At 37.2% G+C, this 17,052-nt stretch overlaps 2 protein-coding genes and 1 long non-coding RNA gene across 5 annotated transcripts in view; 2 read left to right on the forward strand and 1 right to left on the reverse strand.

Moving 5' to 3' along the window:
- Positions 1-17,052, forward strand: part of LOC139141127 (probable serine carboxypeptidase CPVL) — a 601,148-nt gene that overhangs the window by 122,395 nt on the left and 461,701 nt on the right. The gene's annotated exons all lie outside the window — the stretch shown is intronic.
- LOC139141095 (uncharacterized) lies at positions 477-4,487 on the forward strand. Its single transcript, XR_011554135.1, has 4 exons — positions 477-720; positions 2,110-2,202; positions 2,957-3,102; positions 3,964-4,487. It is a non-coding gene; the product is annotated as an uncharacterized lncRNA (long non-coding RNA).
- The window catches only part of LOC139141096 (GDNF family receptor alpha-1-like), a 56,124-nt gene continuing 47,247 nt past the window's right edge, over positions 8,176-17,052 (reverse strand). For all 3 annotated transcript variants that reach the window (XM_070710670.1, XM_070710669.1, XM_070710672.1), the window contains 2 exons: positions 10,985-11,068; positions 8,176-10,363 (listed from right to left, as the gene is read on the reverse strand). In XM_070710670.1, the coding sequence (XP_070566771.1) occupies positions 10,133-10,363; positions 10,985-11,068 (315 nt within the window). In that variant the 3' untranslated portion in view covers positions 8,176-10,132. The remainder of the gene's footprint in view (positions 10,364-10,984; positions 11,069-17,052) is intronic.

Below are 17,052 nucleotides of genomic sequence, written 5' to 3' on the forward strand. Positions count from 1 at the left end.
GTAGACTGCAGCTGTCAGATAGAGATTTCGCCTTCATCTCCTCTAGTTAAGTCTTTGTTTTTGGAGTACTTGGTTCGCGAACAAACTGATCACATACCGAAACCTTGAAAGCGAGTACAAACATCACGTGATGAGATACTTATCGAAAAATATTGACATACATTGTTACAAAACCCTTTTTTTCAAACCAAATAAAAATGGTTACACAACGCGCTTACAAAACGTTACTAATCTATAAACTTAGAAACATACTGCTACCAACTTACAGAAATTTTGAAGAAATGTTTAAAAAATGTTTGTTTCATAGAAATAAATCAGGTAAGAATGTGATAGCTCTCCTTTTCATCAGTGTAAGTAATTTCACAATAGTAAGGTTTGTGGACAAGTCATTACATCACAGTTGAACTAACTGAACTTTGCCTGTCCCTTGTTTACAATGCTATTATCTGTGTGTTATTTAAGGGACAGCTGTGATCAATGCCAAAATATTATCGCCATCCGACGAAACGATGGCGTTCAAGTTCGGAGCCTTTGTGCTCCTGGCGTTCGTCACCCTGGGCTTCGGGCCCTCGGCGACCAGGGCGAAGAAACGGTACTGCAACCCAACACAGCGATCCATTTACGAATTCAGCGGAACGCCGCTACAGACTGGCCGAACTATATCGTTGCGCCAGTTCGAAGGGAAGACACTCGTGATCGTCCCAACTTCGAGTTACTGAGGTAAGTAATTTGCAAACGCCAAAAGGGTATTTTTGCCGCCAGCTGTTATGTACTAAGGAGATTATACGTTAACCGTTACAATATCATGTCCCTATGCTTTGTTTGCCGTAAAGGGTTGACCAACTCACAACCATAGGTCGCTGGAGATTTTGTGCTGGTTCACGTATCTCTTTGAAGGTCTCTAGCCTCTTCATGCGAGTCAAACTGACTGACATGAAAACCACAGAGCTTTCTCTCTCCTATTACTGTTCACTAGATTCAAATCTTTGTGGCCTTCGCGCACTCATCGATGACGCACTCTGTAGCTGTGGATATATTGCACGTTTTTGTATGCCGGCTACTTCAATCAAATGCCCCGTTTATCAACAATAGGCCCTCTTAAATTTGTTTCGAAAGTGCGAAGATTCGGGAACTATCGACGAAATATTAAAATCGTTATAACTGCAATATTGTCGACTTTTATTTTTCAAATTAAAAATAACCTCAATATTTTCTCATCAAATGTATGAATTTTAGACCAACTGCACACTTCATTTATGTGAATTGTAAGCTTAAGCTTCCTTACGGCCAGAGAAAAAAAATCTTGTTCATCGGAATTTTAGACTAAGGTTCAGGGGCGGCGAGCGAATTTTTTTTTATTTTCTTAAGGCCAAATGTAACCTTGACAAAATAGAGAAATTTCAGCCAAAAATTGACCCAGTTTGTGTCGTGATTTGCAAAATCCAGACGTCGCAACAACGTGTTGATGGAGACACGTCGGAAGTCTCATTCAGAATCCCACATGCCCACGAAACCCGACGAAGTGTAGGGCGACGCCAGCGGCGGTACTAAGTATTTGTAATGCAGAAGTGTGAATTTGCCGAAATTAAAAATCGGGCAAAGTGGAAGCGGCGATTCCGATGAACAATTTATTTTTTCTGCTCATTCTTATAAAAAGTTTGTCCGTATAGAGAAAGCATTCTAACCTGCTACCATAAGGCGATGGCATATTCTGTTCTAATCAAGGCGATTCAGAAGTGAGGGTACAAAATACTGAAATACTGATCATTTTAAATAGGTGACGGATAGACTGTCCATTAGGTTGGGAGATGAGATCAAAACAGTAAATAATAGGACGGAGTTAAATTTGTGAACAAAACGTGTCTTGCAATGTGATCGCAGACGAAAATTAAAATAATGCGGAAAGTATGAACTCTCTGCCTACAACAAAATTACTGTAAAGATAAAATTTTGATTGTGAAATATATGCATATCGTGTCTACTTCCTTCCAAAATATGATTGCGCATTCCTTCATGCATAAACTTCACCGTTAGAAACAGATCTGTACATCTCTATTGCCAGGGATAATGTCCATATGCCGCTATTTCTTTTTCTTTGCTTTTGTGCAGGTTTTACCAATCAGTATGTTCAACTGAATGCACTAGTTGACGAATTCAGAGATCAGAATTTCACAGTCATCGCGTACCCGACCAACCAGTTCGGTAAGTTCACTTACACAGTGTATCTAATTAGACGTCCGTATAGGTGGACCAGACGATGGAGGTAAATCTTTGACGTATAATGCCTCGCTCAACCAACTCTAAAATGTGCGTCATACTTGCAGGACAGATATCGACAATCTGTAACTTGTGGCCCTTTTGAAGCTTTATCAAATTATATTCAGTGATTCAGAACCGAAATTGAAATCCTTTCAGCAAAGTTACATAAAGAGGTCGTTGACCTATAAGAGGCAAAGTGAATCACGATTTCACGTGATAATCATGTAACGTTATTCGAAATTGTGATTTTGATCTGACAATTGTTTCAACACCAATTATGTTATGAAAGAGATGAATTATATCGATTAGGTAGTCACAGATTGGAACTATCCATAATTGCAGCTCACTTATTCAACCGTTGGCTCTGCCAGTACTTCTTTATAACGTCCCATCCCACATTAATTCATGTGAAAATCTAATACCAAAATATGTGTCGTGTTAAATTGAACACTTTTCAATGTTTAAAACGTAACGATCAACATCACAATTCCCCTAGGCACGCTACCTTCTTGAAACATAGAAAACACAATGATGAACTCCGTGACCAGACTTATCACTTAATTTTGACATTCGTGGGGGAATGAACGAGACTAAGAGATGGGTGTTGTCACACACTGATTTCAGTTAATAAAACACTAAAATTAAAGCACTGGGTGACACTTGAGTGACTTAATCTCTGCAATTTGTTGTCCTTCAGGGAGGCAAGAACCAGGTAGAAATCATGAAATCTTGAATGGCCTGAAACATGTTAGACCTGGCAATGATTACGTACCTAACTTCACACTGATGGGAAAGGGTTCCGTCAATGGTTATTATGCGCAGGACATCTGGAAGTTTCTTAGGGTAGGTAGAATTGACACTTCTTCTTGAAAGGCATATGCGAATGCATTGATGGGTCCTGATTTCATTAATCTTCGTCACATGTTAAGACTTCAAAGGCATCATTCATAACTAGATACCCAGAAAAGTAAATAGTTAGTTTAAGACAGCAGAAATGGCACAATTTGTCTCCATGTGCCATATATTGCCAATGCAAATTTCTGGTCTCAAAGTTTTCAGTTCTTTTTTAATGCTCACAATTATATGAGCTGATAACGTTTGATATATATTGATGTTTTCGGCCAGTCAGCCGACACATATCTGACACTGAACAAAAGATTTTTTTCAACTTTTCAGTGAGTAGGAGATCCGGTGTGAAATCGTGTTATGTGAGAATATTAGAGATTGTTTTCGTTGGAGTTGACTTGTTTACAAATATTCAGAAGACCATAATTGTCTGTCTGTTCTGGTTATACGACTGTTTCAGTTTAAAGCTAATTAAACACAAGGAAGGATACATTTTTGATATTTGCCTTTTGATCTGAGAGAATGTCAGTAGGGAACGCTTCATGATTAGTATAAACCTACTGTGAAACTAGAAAATTATAGTCCAAGAAGTGCATGTGTATCAACATAACCAACTGTCTTGTCCAAACCGTGTCGGTGTGAACAGTTGGACATGTAGGCAGAACAATATATCGTAACGAGAGGGACAACCAGCAAACGTAATATATAAAGGATAAAAAACGATACGACACGCTGCAAGGAGGACATATAACTTGAAAAGTAAGGGGTACATCAGTTGTTCAAAGGGGTGACTGCTCTGGGATTTTAACACTTTATGATTACACCAACACTGTTGTGACATTTTCCTCCAATCACCAGGAAACATGCCCGTCACCCGAGGACAGAATAGGTTACAGTCGCAGCATGTTCTGGGACCCCATCACAAGCAACGATGTCCGTTGGACATTCACCGAGAGGTTCATTATAGACGGAAACGGTAAACCTTACATCCGTATGAACGACCGCCGCAATCCATACTCGTCCGGCAGCCTCAGAGATGACATTGAGCAGTTCCTAACCAAGGGATACATCGATGAAAACTAGCGCCCTCAACGTATTCAATCTAATAACAGAAACACATGTCTTTTTCATGACATGTATACAAATTTCTAGACTGATCGGTTTAACTAGTAGCTTTAACTAGTAGCTTAAACTTCTGATTTGCTTGTATCCATGGCAGCGATATTCATGATGCGCTGGCAATAAACCATCACGTGGTGTGCCAGCTCTGATATTTCATATTGTCTTGTGCATAACATGTTCAGTGCATTCCATGTTTTGAACGAGCAATGTCCATCGTTACCATGGTATTGTCAAGCAATAAAAGAGTTGATAAAAAGCAATGCCCGTCGACCGTGGTCTTTCACTCTCGATTGAAAGAAGCTGGCTTTACCTCCAGCGGGTTTCACAAGTCTTTATGTCGAAAGAAACAAAAAACAGAATCCCACAAACGATGGACCTTTTTCACTACTTTGACTCTTTAGTCACGTTCACCGAGGGTTAACTCTATGGCACATGCGCAGTGTACATCTTTTGTGTAAAGACGTCAGCACTTTCGATCAGAAATGACACCGATATTTTAAAGAATGTAATCTGCAACTTCATAATTCGGGGCAAAACTAATGAAGGGAATACATCAATTTTTTCTGATTTTAAAAAAAATCCAACAACCATTTTACTAGGTCAGAAAAAAATCTCGTCATACGTTTTCAGGGAGGTCAAATGATGATAGTGTCCTTGTAGCGTTTCTTATGACATCTACATTACGTTTGAACTAACAGCAACACAACAGTTATGTTCGTTGAATTTTATTGGTTAACAACAACAACAACAACAACAACAACAACAACAACAACACGACTAATAAACATGAACAACAATACAAACAACAACAACGTTGGCAGAGAGTTACATCGGTTCAAATAATGATAGTGTCCTTGTAGCGTTCCTTATGACATCCACATTACGTTTGAACCAACAACAACACAGCAGTTATGTTCGTTGAATTTTATTGTTCAACAAAAGCATGACTAATAAGCATAAACAACAATACAAACAACAACAAACAGATGTCTTGGTACCCTGTGGTCTGAGACGTCACTTCAAGCCCGGGCTTGAAGTGAGAAAATACCCAAATAAGACAACAAAGACACAGAAGTTGATATAATCAGGTGACGCCAATTGGTAAATTTCATCGATTTCGCAAAATCATCACAAAACATGTTTCAAAGGCTGATATACCGATTTTACTTATTTTTGACCTTGACCTAAAACTTTGAGGAGAAAGTATAGTTGTTTGTAACTGCCCTCCCACTGGCATATACGGAAAGTATGCCCTCCCACTGAATTTTGATGCCCACTGCCCTCCAGTATCTATGGTCTACCCGCTCCTCACTCCCAATAAGAATTCAAGCTCCCAACTACCCTCTCCCCGCTACTGGAAGTCCCCATAGCAAACTAGATGCCCACTAAATGCGTGCGAGCTATACTCATACCTTGGAATATTGCTTCCCTCTTAGTTATAGGCCCCTCAAGTATTATAAAGACGTCATCCCCTCCCTCTACGTATTTTCCGGTACCCATGCACTGTCAAAAATTTTCTCCCCGCCCACTGAAAACAACGAAATTTCTTCCCCGCCCACAGTAAATATCGGTTTTTTCTTTCCGCCCGCTGGTTAGTTTTTAAATTTGCCCGCCCTTTGAAAAACTGCACACGAACACCTTTTCGCACGAACAGCTTCGTTGGCAGCACCTGTATAATATAATAGCAATGACCCCCGCCGCAGTCGGGTATAGTATACACTCAGTTTTGGTACAATGCGCGACATATAGCACTCGCCTATCGGCTCGTATGTCGCGCATTATACCGAAATCTTGTGTATACCCGCCTGCGACGGGGTTATTGCTTAATTTAAGTTGCTATGCACATTGGTCGAATATACACCATTTGAAACCTGAGAGTATACTTCTGCGGCTAGACTGTCCATGCACGATCGTGTTTAGGATATTGAAGGTCGACAAGTCGTTCAGTCACGCGACTTCGCCAATCGTGATAAATTTATCAGTTTAATCACACCAGACAGTGCTGCCAGACAGTGCTGTCAGTTTAATCACACCAGACAGTGCTGTCAGTTTAATCACACCAGACAGTGCTGTCAGTTTAATCACACCAGACAGTGCTGTCAGTTTAATCACACCAGACAGTGCTGTCAGTTTAAGTGCTGCCAAAGCCATAGCGGCAGTCAATAACCGCTAACCATTTTCTATCAGCATTTATCACAATGTTAGCAGTTACAGCGTCGGCTTTCGGATTCTGATTATTGATCGATATTTGCAGACATAGTTATCACATAAAGCCATCATAAAGGCATCTATACGTTCAAGACTTTAAATATTTGTAACTTCAACAAGATGCTCAGCAGAACCCTGCTGAATGAAATAGTTAAGCTTACCGATGAAGTTGTGTAACTAAAATGATGAACACACCGATACACTCAAAACATGTCGAGTTTTATAAGTTTTCGTTGTAATTTTTTATTCAAACTGCGAAATAATGATAAACATATAAATTTGTGATATATTTTAGAGGTTACATCAATCCAAATGTGCAAATGTTAAACAATATCATTGTTTTCCTTCGGCATCATAAAATCACAGAAGAGCATAGGTTAAGCGACGGGGGTCACGTATCGACGACGTTCGAAAATGCATGTGCCTGGCAGTAAATGGAATAGCGTCACTGACCCGCTCCGCGGATTGTGTAAAAATTATGGAAAAGTGCAAATTCTGACGAAAATCGAAGAAATTATAACATAAGAATATTAAAAATTTAATGACATATTAATTGGGGATTACCAACTTCAATTTTGTTCAGCAAAAGTCACTGAAATCAACCATTCACCACCTCTACCTCGAAAAGGGGTACCGAGGACTGATGGAATTTTCAAACTTTCACCTGTCTCGCGAGACTGTAATGAGAGTTTAAAAAATCGCAATTCTAGTCAAATTTCGGGATTTTAATCACATAATTTCTATACCACTATATTCCTGAAAATGTAGAAAACCCCAAAATGACGTCATTCTTCGACCTATAGCGCGAGAACGGTGCAAAATAAGAAACGAGATCACAGTCATGCAAGAGGGAAACTTTTTACTATGTAGGAGAAACATTTCTACGATGAATGCTCCCCTCCTTTTCCCCGATGAGTCATGGCATGACTCAGGCGGAGACCATCAGTTGCGCCCTCAACGCCTGACACCGTGTCTGCTGATGGAAAAGTGTACTAAAAACTCATACACTCACAGAGCATTAAAGTTATTAATGAAAATTGCATACTCTTTTCTGTACTAATATACTTTTCATACTTCAGTGTGTGTCGACAAGTGTTCCCTTTGGCCAAGGAAAAAATGAGTGTTTTCGGTAATATGACCTACTTTTTTTAAACCCATCGACCCTAATTTTTCGCATTTTTGAAAACCACGGAAACACACACTTTTTTTGCCAAAGATTGCCAGCAATCTGCAAGGAAATCTTTTGCTTGCACAGGTAGTATCCTCATAAATATCGTAAAGAAATAGTCTCTGATCAACAATCAGTTGTCCTATTTAAAATGTCCACAAAACATGCATGTTATGGTGATGGTCCTAAAATTTAATTTACTTATCTAAGTCATGACCTAGACGGAAAAACAAGGTTCCCCCGTGCAAAACTTTCAATGAAAAAAGCAAAATTATGCCAGATTTACCGATTTATTACTTTAAATGGCTGCAATTCTACATATTCCTCATTTGGAGACACACTATTTCCTATTTCAGGAAAATGATAACTGCGAAAGGTACATTTCATTTCATTCACAAGGTCAACACAAGTTGTAACCAGCAAAGATTTGTGGGATTATTTATCCTGAACGTCAACCTCCAATGGTGTGCGTCGCTTTAAATGCCTTGCTGTTGGTATGAGAAAAATAGGAGCAAAGACAAGAAAATAAATAACAAACATATAAACATAATAGAGTTGATAATTGACTATTCAACTCAATCTACGTCATTCTTTATTTCAGACAAAGTATATTTTACAGTAGTATAATACATCAAATAGAAATTTCTCGTCCATACCTCACAACATTGCGTAGATATTTGCATTCTATTAAACTTTACAAAGAAACCAGTCGTGGTTATTTTGATACAATCACTGCCATCATACTTAGACGGATAAAGTCCCCGGGATGTAAATATTTTTGAAAACCTTGTGATAAATTTCTAAACGTCTCTCAATAGCCAATCACAAAACTTTTAACAAAAATATGCATCAATGTGCATAACGTAAGTCACTTATCGTAGTCAACAGAATTTTATGTCAGTAACTTGTTCGCACAACAATCAGGAAAAACTAATAATAATAATGTGTAAGCGATGATGGTTTGATGTATGATTCGTAACACGGTGATCTTCAGCCAAGGTCACGGTTGGATAGCTCTGTGGTCTTAAGAAAAGCGCCATCACCTAGTTATGATCAGATTTGAATTTGGCGTCATGTGCAGTGCTGTCGGTCATCACGCTCCCATCCAGGCCATATTCGGAAGAAAGAGACCCAACGGCATCTGTTCAGAATATTACTGTAGATTTATCGTACAACATAAACTTTTTAAGAGAAATATCATTCGAGCTGACAAAAAGACAGTACACTTAGGCCAAAGGAAAAAAATTGTGCTGTTCCGATAACCCGACCTACCCTATTTTTTGCCTGCCGACCCTAAACCTTTTAGAGCTACGTAACGACGGAAGTAAAAAAGAAAAAAAACCGTAAAAATCACGTTCTCGTTAACTGGCATTTGATTTGTGCTTGAACGAGGACGTCTGTATGATACGTTTTTCTGGAAATGTTGTGGCCCGTGTTTGATCGCCCTGGACCCCTGAAAAGTGCATATTTAAAAATAAAAAAAATTTGGAAAAAAATCCCTGCCGACCTACCTACCCTATTTTTGAAAACCATGTTATCGGAACAGCATAATTTATTTGGGGGGGGTTACACTGTGTCTTACAGACGGACATAAAGACACACAGCCTGAGACACACAGACAGCTAAAATGAACGTCTTGCCCATGTTCGAAACGTATATTGTTATATATAATACGAACCTATTACAACGATACAACAAAATAGTACAAACTATGCCGAAACAGTCAAATTTATCAGTAGCATGAATAGTGCTAAACAGAAAGACAAGAAAACACTGATCGGATCGGATACAAGAGAAATATTTGAATTCTAACGACCAAAACCGTTCAGATGTTATATAATTAGTCTGTTTTGTGCGTAGGACAAGATCCCTGACTTCCAGAAAAGTTGAGTGAGTGATCATAGATCAATGACGAGTATAACTTGTCAATAAACTTTGGATTTATGTCACAAGGGCAAGGCAACGTTGACACTAGAAAGAAAACACACATAATAAGCAAATGTGAAATGTGATGATAATTCTGGAGTATTTCTTGACGCGCTAAAAGAATGTGACAAGACCAGGTATTTTTGGTGGTATTAACTCTCAACGTTGAACATCACACATCGAAATGTTCAGCAGTTGACATCTCCAAGTTCTTGTTAACTACCTTTTTGCTGAAACTGTCATGATTATGCTGAAGCCGAAATGTAGACTTTGAGTAAATGGTATTTTAATCTTACAGAATTCAATTATTTAGGCCAGCAATATTCTTTTCCTTTTTTATAATATTTTTTTCAATACTTAGGACTACTTGGTAGAGTAAATACTGGTTATAGGTAGAAAAGATCAGTCTGCTCTCATTTATTCTATCATATATTTACAGTATTGGCTATAATGAAAATAAAATGTATCACAAAATCGAATATTCCTTCTACTACTGTTCATACAAGTGCCAAAATAACTAAAATTGACAGGTCATATTCCGAATTGGGCAAATTAATGAAAGAAGAATGCATCCGAAAATGTTGCTGGAGACGTTTATAGATATCACTTTGTTAGACATTTGCTCAGAGAATATAACAGAATAAAAAGAAAGATATAATGGTAGCTATGGGAACTATAGCGTAGGAGAGATGCAGATGCCGACGCCGTCTGGTGACTGTGCTCACGGAACGTCGCTACTTTCATCACAGACAGAGTGACGTCGGTGACGATGCACAGCGCCCTCTTGTTGATCAGCTCACTCAGCATGGCAAGGTGAGAATGGCATTCAGGGACCTGTGAATGTGATGGAATGAACGTGTTTGAGAAGGGAGAGCTATCAGACAGGGATTTGGGTCGTAAGGTTGGGTGAACATTTCAGCTACTGCTTGCATTTTTTGGGAAAAAATCATGTCGCATCACCTGATAAGCTACCAGTCTCGTTCTAATACTGAGTTCGCCCCAAAAATTATGTACAGTCGTGAAACAAGCTGTGTATCTCCAATCATGTGAGCTGTGGGAGATATATGCCAAGATGTCAATTGACATAAATTCATTAATTATGCAAATTAAATGTTAATGTATGACCCCCGAACAAACATGTTAGGGTAGATAAAATGAAATATGATTATTTCGTTTCGTAAAACATTGTTAACAGCTTACCTTGGTTAAGTATAGTGCAAAGATTTATGGCGCCAAGAGAAACAAGTGAGATTCTCTCTTTGATTTACTTTACCAGGATCATATAATTTGGAGCACACATGATTCTTAGCCAGTTAAATGGACAATACAATACAGAGACTGAATCTTAGCTTTGCTTTGCCAAAGATTAAACATACCGCAAGGAACCAAGGCCACGTTTCCAAAATAACATGAAAACCAGGTCGATCGATCAGTTGATTTTTTTATTTTTCAAACCTTTTGATTCGAAATGCCTTTAGAGAGAGTTCCCATGAATACGCCAGACGATTCTTCTTGAAAATCCAAGGTACAATCATCACTCTGATGGTATAAAAAAGCGTTTACAGTCAGTGTACCTACCTACCTACCTACCTACATACATATGGAAAGCCGTCACTGTCTTAGGGAGGTGTTTCCAACTCAATAATGTGCATTGGCATCATTATTATACCATTAACATTATGATGATGTTCATTTACTCTATTGTGATGCCGATTTACATAATAGTGATGTCCATTTACATCTTGATGATGTCCATTTACATTATGATGATGTCCATTTACAGTATGATGATACCCTTTACATTATGATGATGTCCATTTTCATTATGATGATACCCATTTACATTATGATGATACCCATTTACATTATGATGATGTCCATTTACATTATAATGATGGTAATTAATATTTGATGATGTCCATTTATATTATGATGATGTCCATTTACATTATGATGATGTCCATTTACATTATGATGATACCCATTTACATTATGATGATGTCCATTTTCATTATGATGATACCCATTTACATTATGATGATACCCATTTACATTATGATGATGTCCATTTACATTATAATGATGGTAATTAATATTTTGATGATGTCCATTTATATTATGATGATGTCCATTTACATTATGATGATGTTCATTTACATTATGATGATGGGCATTTACGTTACGGTGATGTCCATTTACATTATGATGATACCATTACATTATGATGATGTCCATTTACATTATGATGATGTCCATTTACATTATAATGATGGTAATTAACATTTGATGATGTCCATTTACATTATGATGATGTCCATTTACATTATGATGATGTCCATTTACATTATGATGATGTCCATTTATATTATGATGATGTTCATTTACATTATGATGATGTCCATTTACATTATGATGATGTTCATTTACATTATGATGATACCCATTTACATTATTGTGATGGGCATTTACATTATGATGATGGGCATTTACATTTTGATGATGTCCATTTATATTATGATGATGTCCATTTACATTATGATGATGTCCATTTACATTATAATGATGGTAATTAACATTTTGATGATGTCCATTTATATTATGATGATGTCCATTTACAGTATGATGATGTCCATTTACATTATGATGATGTTCATTTATATTATGATGATGTCCATTTACATTATGATGATGTTCATTTACATTATGATGATGTCCATTTACATTATGATGATGGTCATTAACATTTTGATGATGTCCATTTATATTATGATGATGTCCATTTACATTATGATGATGTCCATTTACATTATGATGATGTTCATTTACATTATGATGATGTCCATTTACATTATGATGATGTTCATTTACATTATGATGATACCCATTTACATTATTGTGATGGGCATTTACATTTTGATGATGTCCATTTACATTATGATGATGTCCATTTATATCATGATGATGTCCATTTACATTATAATGATGGTCATTTACATTTTGATGATGTCCATTTACATTTTGATGATGTCCATTTATATCATGATGATGTCCATTAACATTATAATGATGTTCATTTACATTATGATGATGTCCATTTACATTATGATAATGTCCATTTACATTATGATGATGTTCATTTACATGATCATGATAATCATTTACATATGATGATGCTCATTAACTTTATGGTGATACCCTTTTATATCATGATTTTACCCATTAACATCATGATGATGGGCATTTACATCATGATGATATCCATTTATATCGTGGTGATGGGCATTTACATTATGATGATACCCATTTACATCGTGGTGATGGGTATTTACATTATGATGATACCCGTTTACATTATGATGATGCCCATTAAATTATGACGATGCCTATTTACATTATGATGATGCTCATTAACTTTATAGTGATGGCTATTGCATACCATGATAATTATTGACATAATGTTATTCTAAATTTCAATATAAAGGAAAATGAGGGCAACTCCACACATCGGCTCTACCAAGTTTGTTTAATATTACGATATGGTGAATAAAAGGATCATTGCATTTATTTTGTGTTGAATACATGGCGAGAAATCGGTGAATCGATAGTGCTTTGTGATCTGGGTCCCAGTAAACCGGTTTGTTGATTGAGTGATTCGTCTTAACGGTGTTCGGAACCAAAAATGGGGTTCCTTCATCAGTCGCTCTCTTGTTTTGTATCCCCTCCGCTTGGTTGTGTGATGAAGTCATCTTCGTCCTCGAGGAGAAGCCAGATTCGTTATTGAGAGAGTTAGCCACTATTGACTGACTCTATAGTGAGCGATCGGGTGTGTGGTGTCATATTATAATTAACATGACCCAGCATCGACCGGAATTCCTGGACGCTCATAAGGATTTTTGTTTTAGGGCATATTTTGAGCGTTGCTAGTGCTCGTTATGTTAACAGTAAATGTTGTACGATTAGTTTGTTTTAGACAATTAAATCGATCATCCGAACTTTTGGTTTTGTGTCAATTTTCATGGACTTTGTAATAGATTTCGGGTCGATATTGGTGCCTGCTTTCCGGTGTTTGAAAAGCATGTTGTGAAAGGCTGTTTCGAGAAATAAATCTTATTTCTCTGTGTTTAGCCATTCCCAGGTTTCATGGTTTCGTTAACAATATGTGCTGTAAACGGCCTTTGAAATCGGTTTGGTCTGAGGAGAGTATTGGTTTATTTAATTCATGCCGCCAACTTTGATTACTTTAATATGGCAGCTTTATCAGTTTTTGATTTTCTTTGCCAGATGCTGTTTTTTGTATTGATCAGCAATCTTTTTAGCTTGGTTGATTGCAGTACCAATTCGATGACAGATTGCATCTTGGTTTTATACGATAAGTTGTGGCATAAAATGGAGACACAAAAAAACAGATTCCCGTTGTTAAAAGCGCTATCGTGAAACCTTTAACTGTTTGAGCGATATGGGCAAAGTGTGTTTGAATTAACTCACCGGACTTTTCGGTTGTCGTTCCGGATATCGACGGAATGCTTACTCCTTCACATGTTGGTCAAAGTTACATAACGAGCTATGATTTTGTAAGAAGGATTTGTTTAGATGCTCGTTTTATAGACCATGAGGAGTGTCGTTAGAAAACGACTCGAGGGTTGATCCCAGAAGTAAGCTCAGCTGTAGTGATTTTCAGTTCACTCTCCTGTGTTGATAGAGTCCTCCCTTATGTGCTCAGTTTAAGCGAGCAGGCCGTACATACGGAGACATCGCTATCTGTGCTCGTCTCAAACTGTTTGAGCTTGTTCTATTTGTAGCAAGGGAGGATGTGATTACTGGTTTGAGTATATTTATATTACGTCAACGTCAAAGTGGACCGTTATCTGATAGGTTAATTGGTTTCAGGCACTAAACTTTGATGAAGTTTATTTTGTCCCAATGGTTTCCGTGTAAGAGCCATGGTTAAAATATGAATATATTTTTACACAAAGATAATGGTTGAAATGATCCGTGTATTTGCTGTTTTTTTTACTACGTTACATATGAGGTAGTCGATGGATACCCCGGAGGGTAGTCTCGTGTTTGCTAGCCCTCGACTTAGATCACAAACGATCTTTTCATAAAATGGAGTGTCCGTGCTTGTAAAGTTACCTAAGAAAGCAATCAATAGCGACAATGACGCTATTTCCAGGGCGCCGGAGGGCTAGCGCCTACTACTAATGTTGGGGGCTTTTGGCGGAAATCGGCTCATAGCCAGTCAACATGGGAATAAAGTTGTTGACCTTGACCCCCAACACTTGTGTCTGTCTGTATGTTATCAGTATAGGCATAGGCAACAATAATACTTGTTTTATTGTAGTTTAAATGGGCCGGGTTCGAGGCTGTGAGTGGGACGGTCTACGGACGAGGCTACCTAATAGTTGATCAGAACTGGCTTCAACCCCAGAGCGTTCCCACCCTCCCTCCCTACCCTAATAGCTTGCAATGATTGATTTTTTTCTCTCTCTCTCTTCTCTTTCCTTTCGGCTTTGTCGTCTTTAGAGTATGTATCTTATTACGCGTAGAGTGGAGTCAATGTCATTGTCGCTAATAAATGAGTCCATCACTCCATGTAGTCGTCGGACCGCCATATCTCCTTTTCCGATTGCGGTTTTTCTCTGTCACAGTGAAACAGGACCTGCGTCTGTTGTTGGAATCTTGGCTTAAGTGTTTGCAGAGATAACTCTCTCAAGATACTATCCATTCTTACTGGATACTGTGTTGAGTATTACTGTCGATCTCCGACAAACGTTTCAGCTAAATTAAACGAATGCGCATGTCTAAGATTTCGCATGGGGTTCTGGGAAATTTGACCATCATAACGAAGTAAATGGCCACCATAACGAAGTAAATGGCCACCATAACGAAGTAAATGGCCACCATAACGATGTGATAGAGCATCACCACAAATTGTACGGACATCATCATAAAGTTATGAACACTATTTGTAAATAGGTATCATCATGACACAAATATGGATCATAATGATATAAATGGACATCACAAACATGTGAATGGCCGTCATCATAATGTAAATGGACATCACCACTATGTAAATGCCCATAATCATAACGTCATTCGGTATCATCAAGATGAAAATGGACAGCATTACAATGTAAATGGACATCATCATCATGTAAATGGTATCATGATAATGTAAATGCCCATCATCACGATGTAAATAGACATCATCATAATGTGAATGCACATCATTATAATGCAAATGGGCATCATCATAATGTAAATGGACATCATCATGATATAAATGGACATCATCATGATATAAATGGACATCACCATGATATAAATGGACATCATCATAATGTAAATGGACATCATCATAATGTGAATGCACATCATTATAATGCAAATGGGCATCATCATAATGTAAATGGACTTCATCATGATATAAATGGACATCATCATGATATAAATGGACATCACCATGATATAAATGGACATCATCATTATGTAAATGGACATCATCATAAGGTAAATGGACATCATCATAATGTAAATGGACATCATCATGATATAAATGGACATCATCATGATATAAATGGACATCATCATGATATAAATGGACATCATCATGATATAAATGGACATCATCATTATGTAAATGGACATCATCATAAGGTAAATGGACATCATCATGATATAAATGGACATCATCATAATATAAATGGACATCATCATAATGTAAATGGACATCATCATAATGTAAATGGACATCATCATCATGTAAATGGACATCATTATAATGTACAAGGGTGTCATCATAATGTAATTGCCCATCATCATTACGTAAATGCCCATCATTATGATGTAAATGGACATCATCATTATGTAAATGCCCATCACAATGATATAAATGGGCATCATCATAATGTAAATGGACATCATCATAATGTTAAAGAGTATCAGCATAATGTAAATGGACATCATCACGATGTAAATGGACATCACTATTGTGTAAATCGGCATCACAATAGAGTAAATGAACATCATCATAATGTTAATGGTATAATCATAATGCCAATGCACATTGTTGGGTTGGAAACAGCTGCCTAAGACAGTGACGGCTTTCCATACATACATACATACATACATACATACATACATACATACATACATACATACATACATACATACATACATACATACATACATACGTACATACATACATACATACATACATACATACATACATACATACATATACATACATACATACATACATACATACATACATACATACATACATACATACATACATACATACATACATACATACATACATACATACAGTCACAAAGAGAGGCAGCAATCCATTGATCTTTCACATATTTTCAAATTTGCAAACAAATTCATACTTCGTTTCTTTTAAATTTGTGATTGATCAATAAAACGCCTTTCAGTGATCTAAGAAGTAATAATGTTTTTTTCTTTCCTTGTTCTGTTGCTAAATACCGATGACAAAATGTGTCTGTCAAGAATGT

The sequence above is a fragment of the Ptychodera flava genome, chromosome 9, assembly GCF_041260155.1.
Source record: "Ptychodera flava strain L36383 chromosome 9, AS_Pfla_20210202, whole genome shotgun sequence".
In the NCBI taxonomy this organism is placed as follows: domain Eukaryota; kingdom Metazoa; phylum Hemichordata; class Enteropneusta; family Ptychoderidae; genus Ptychodera; species Ptychodera flava.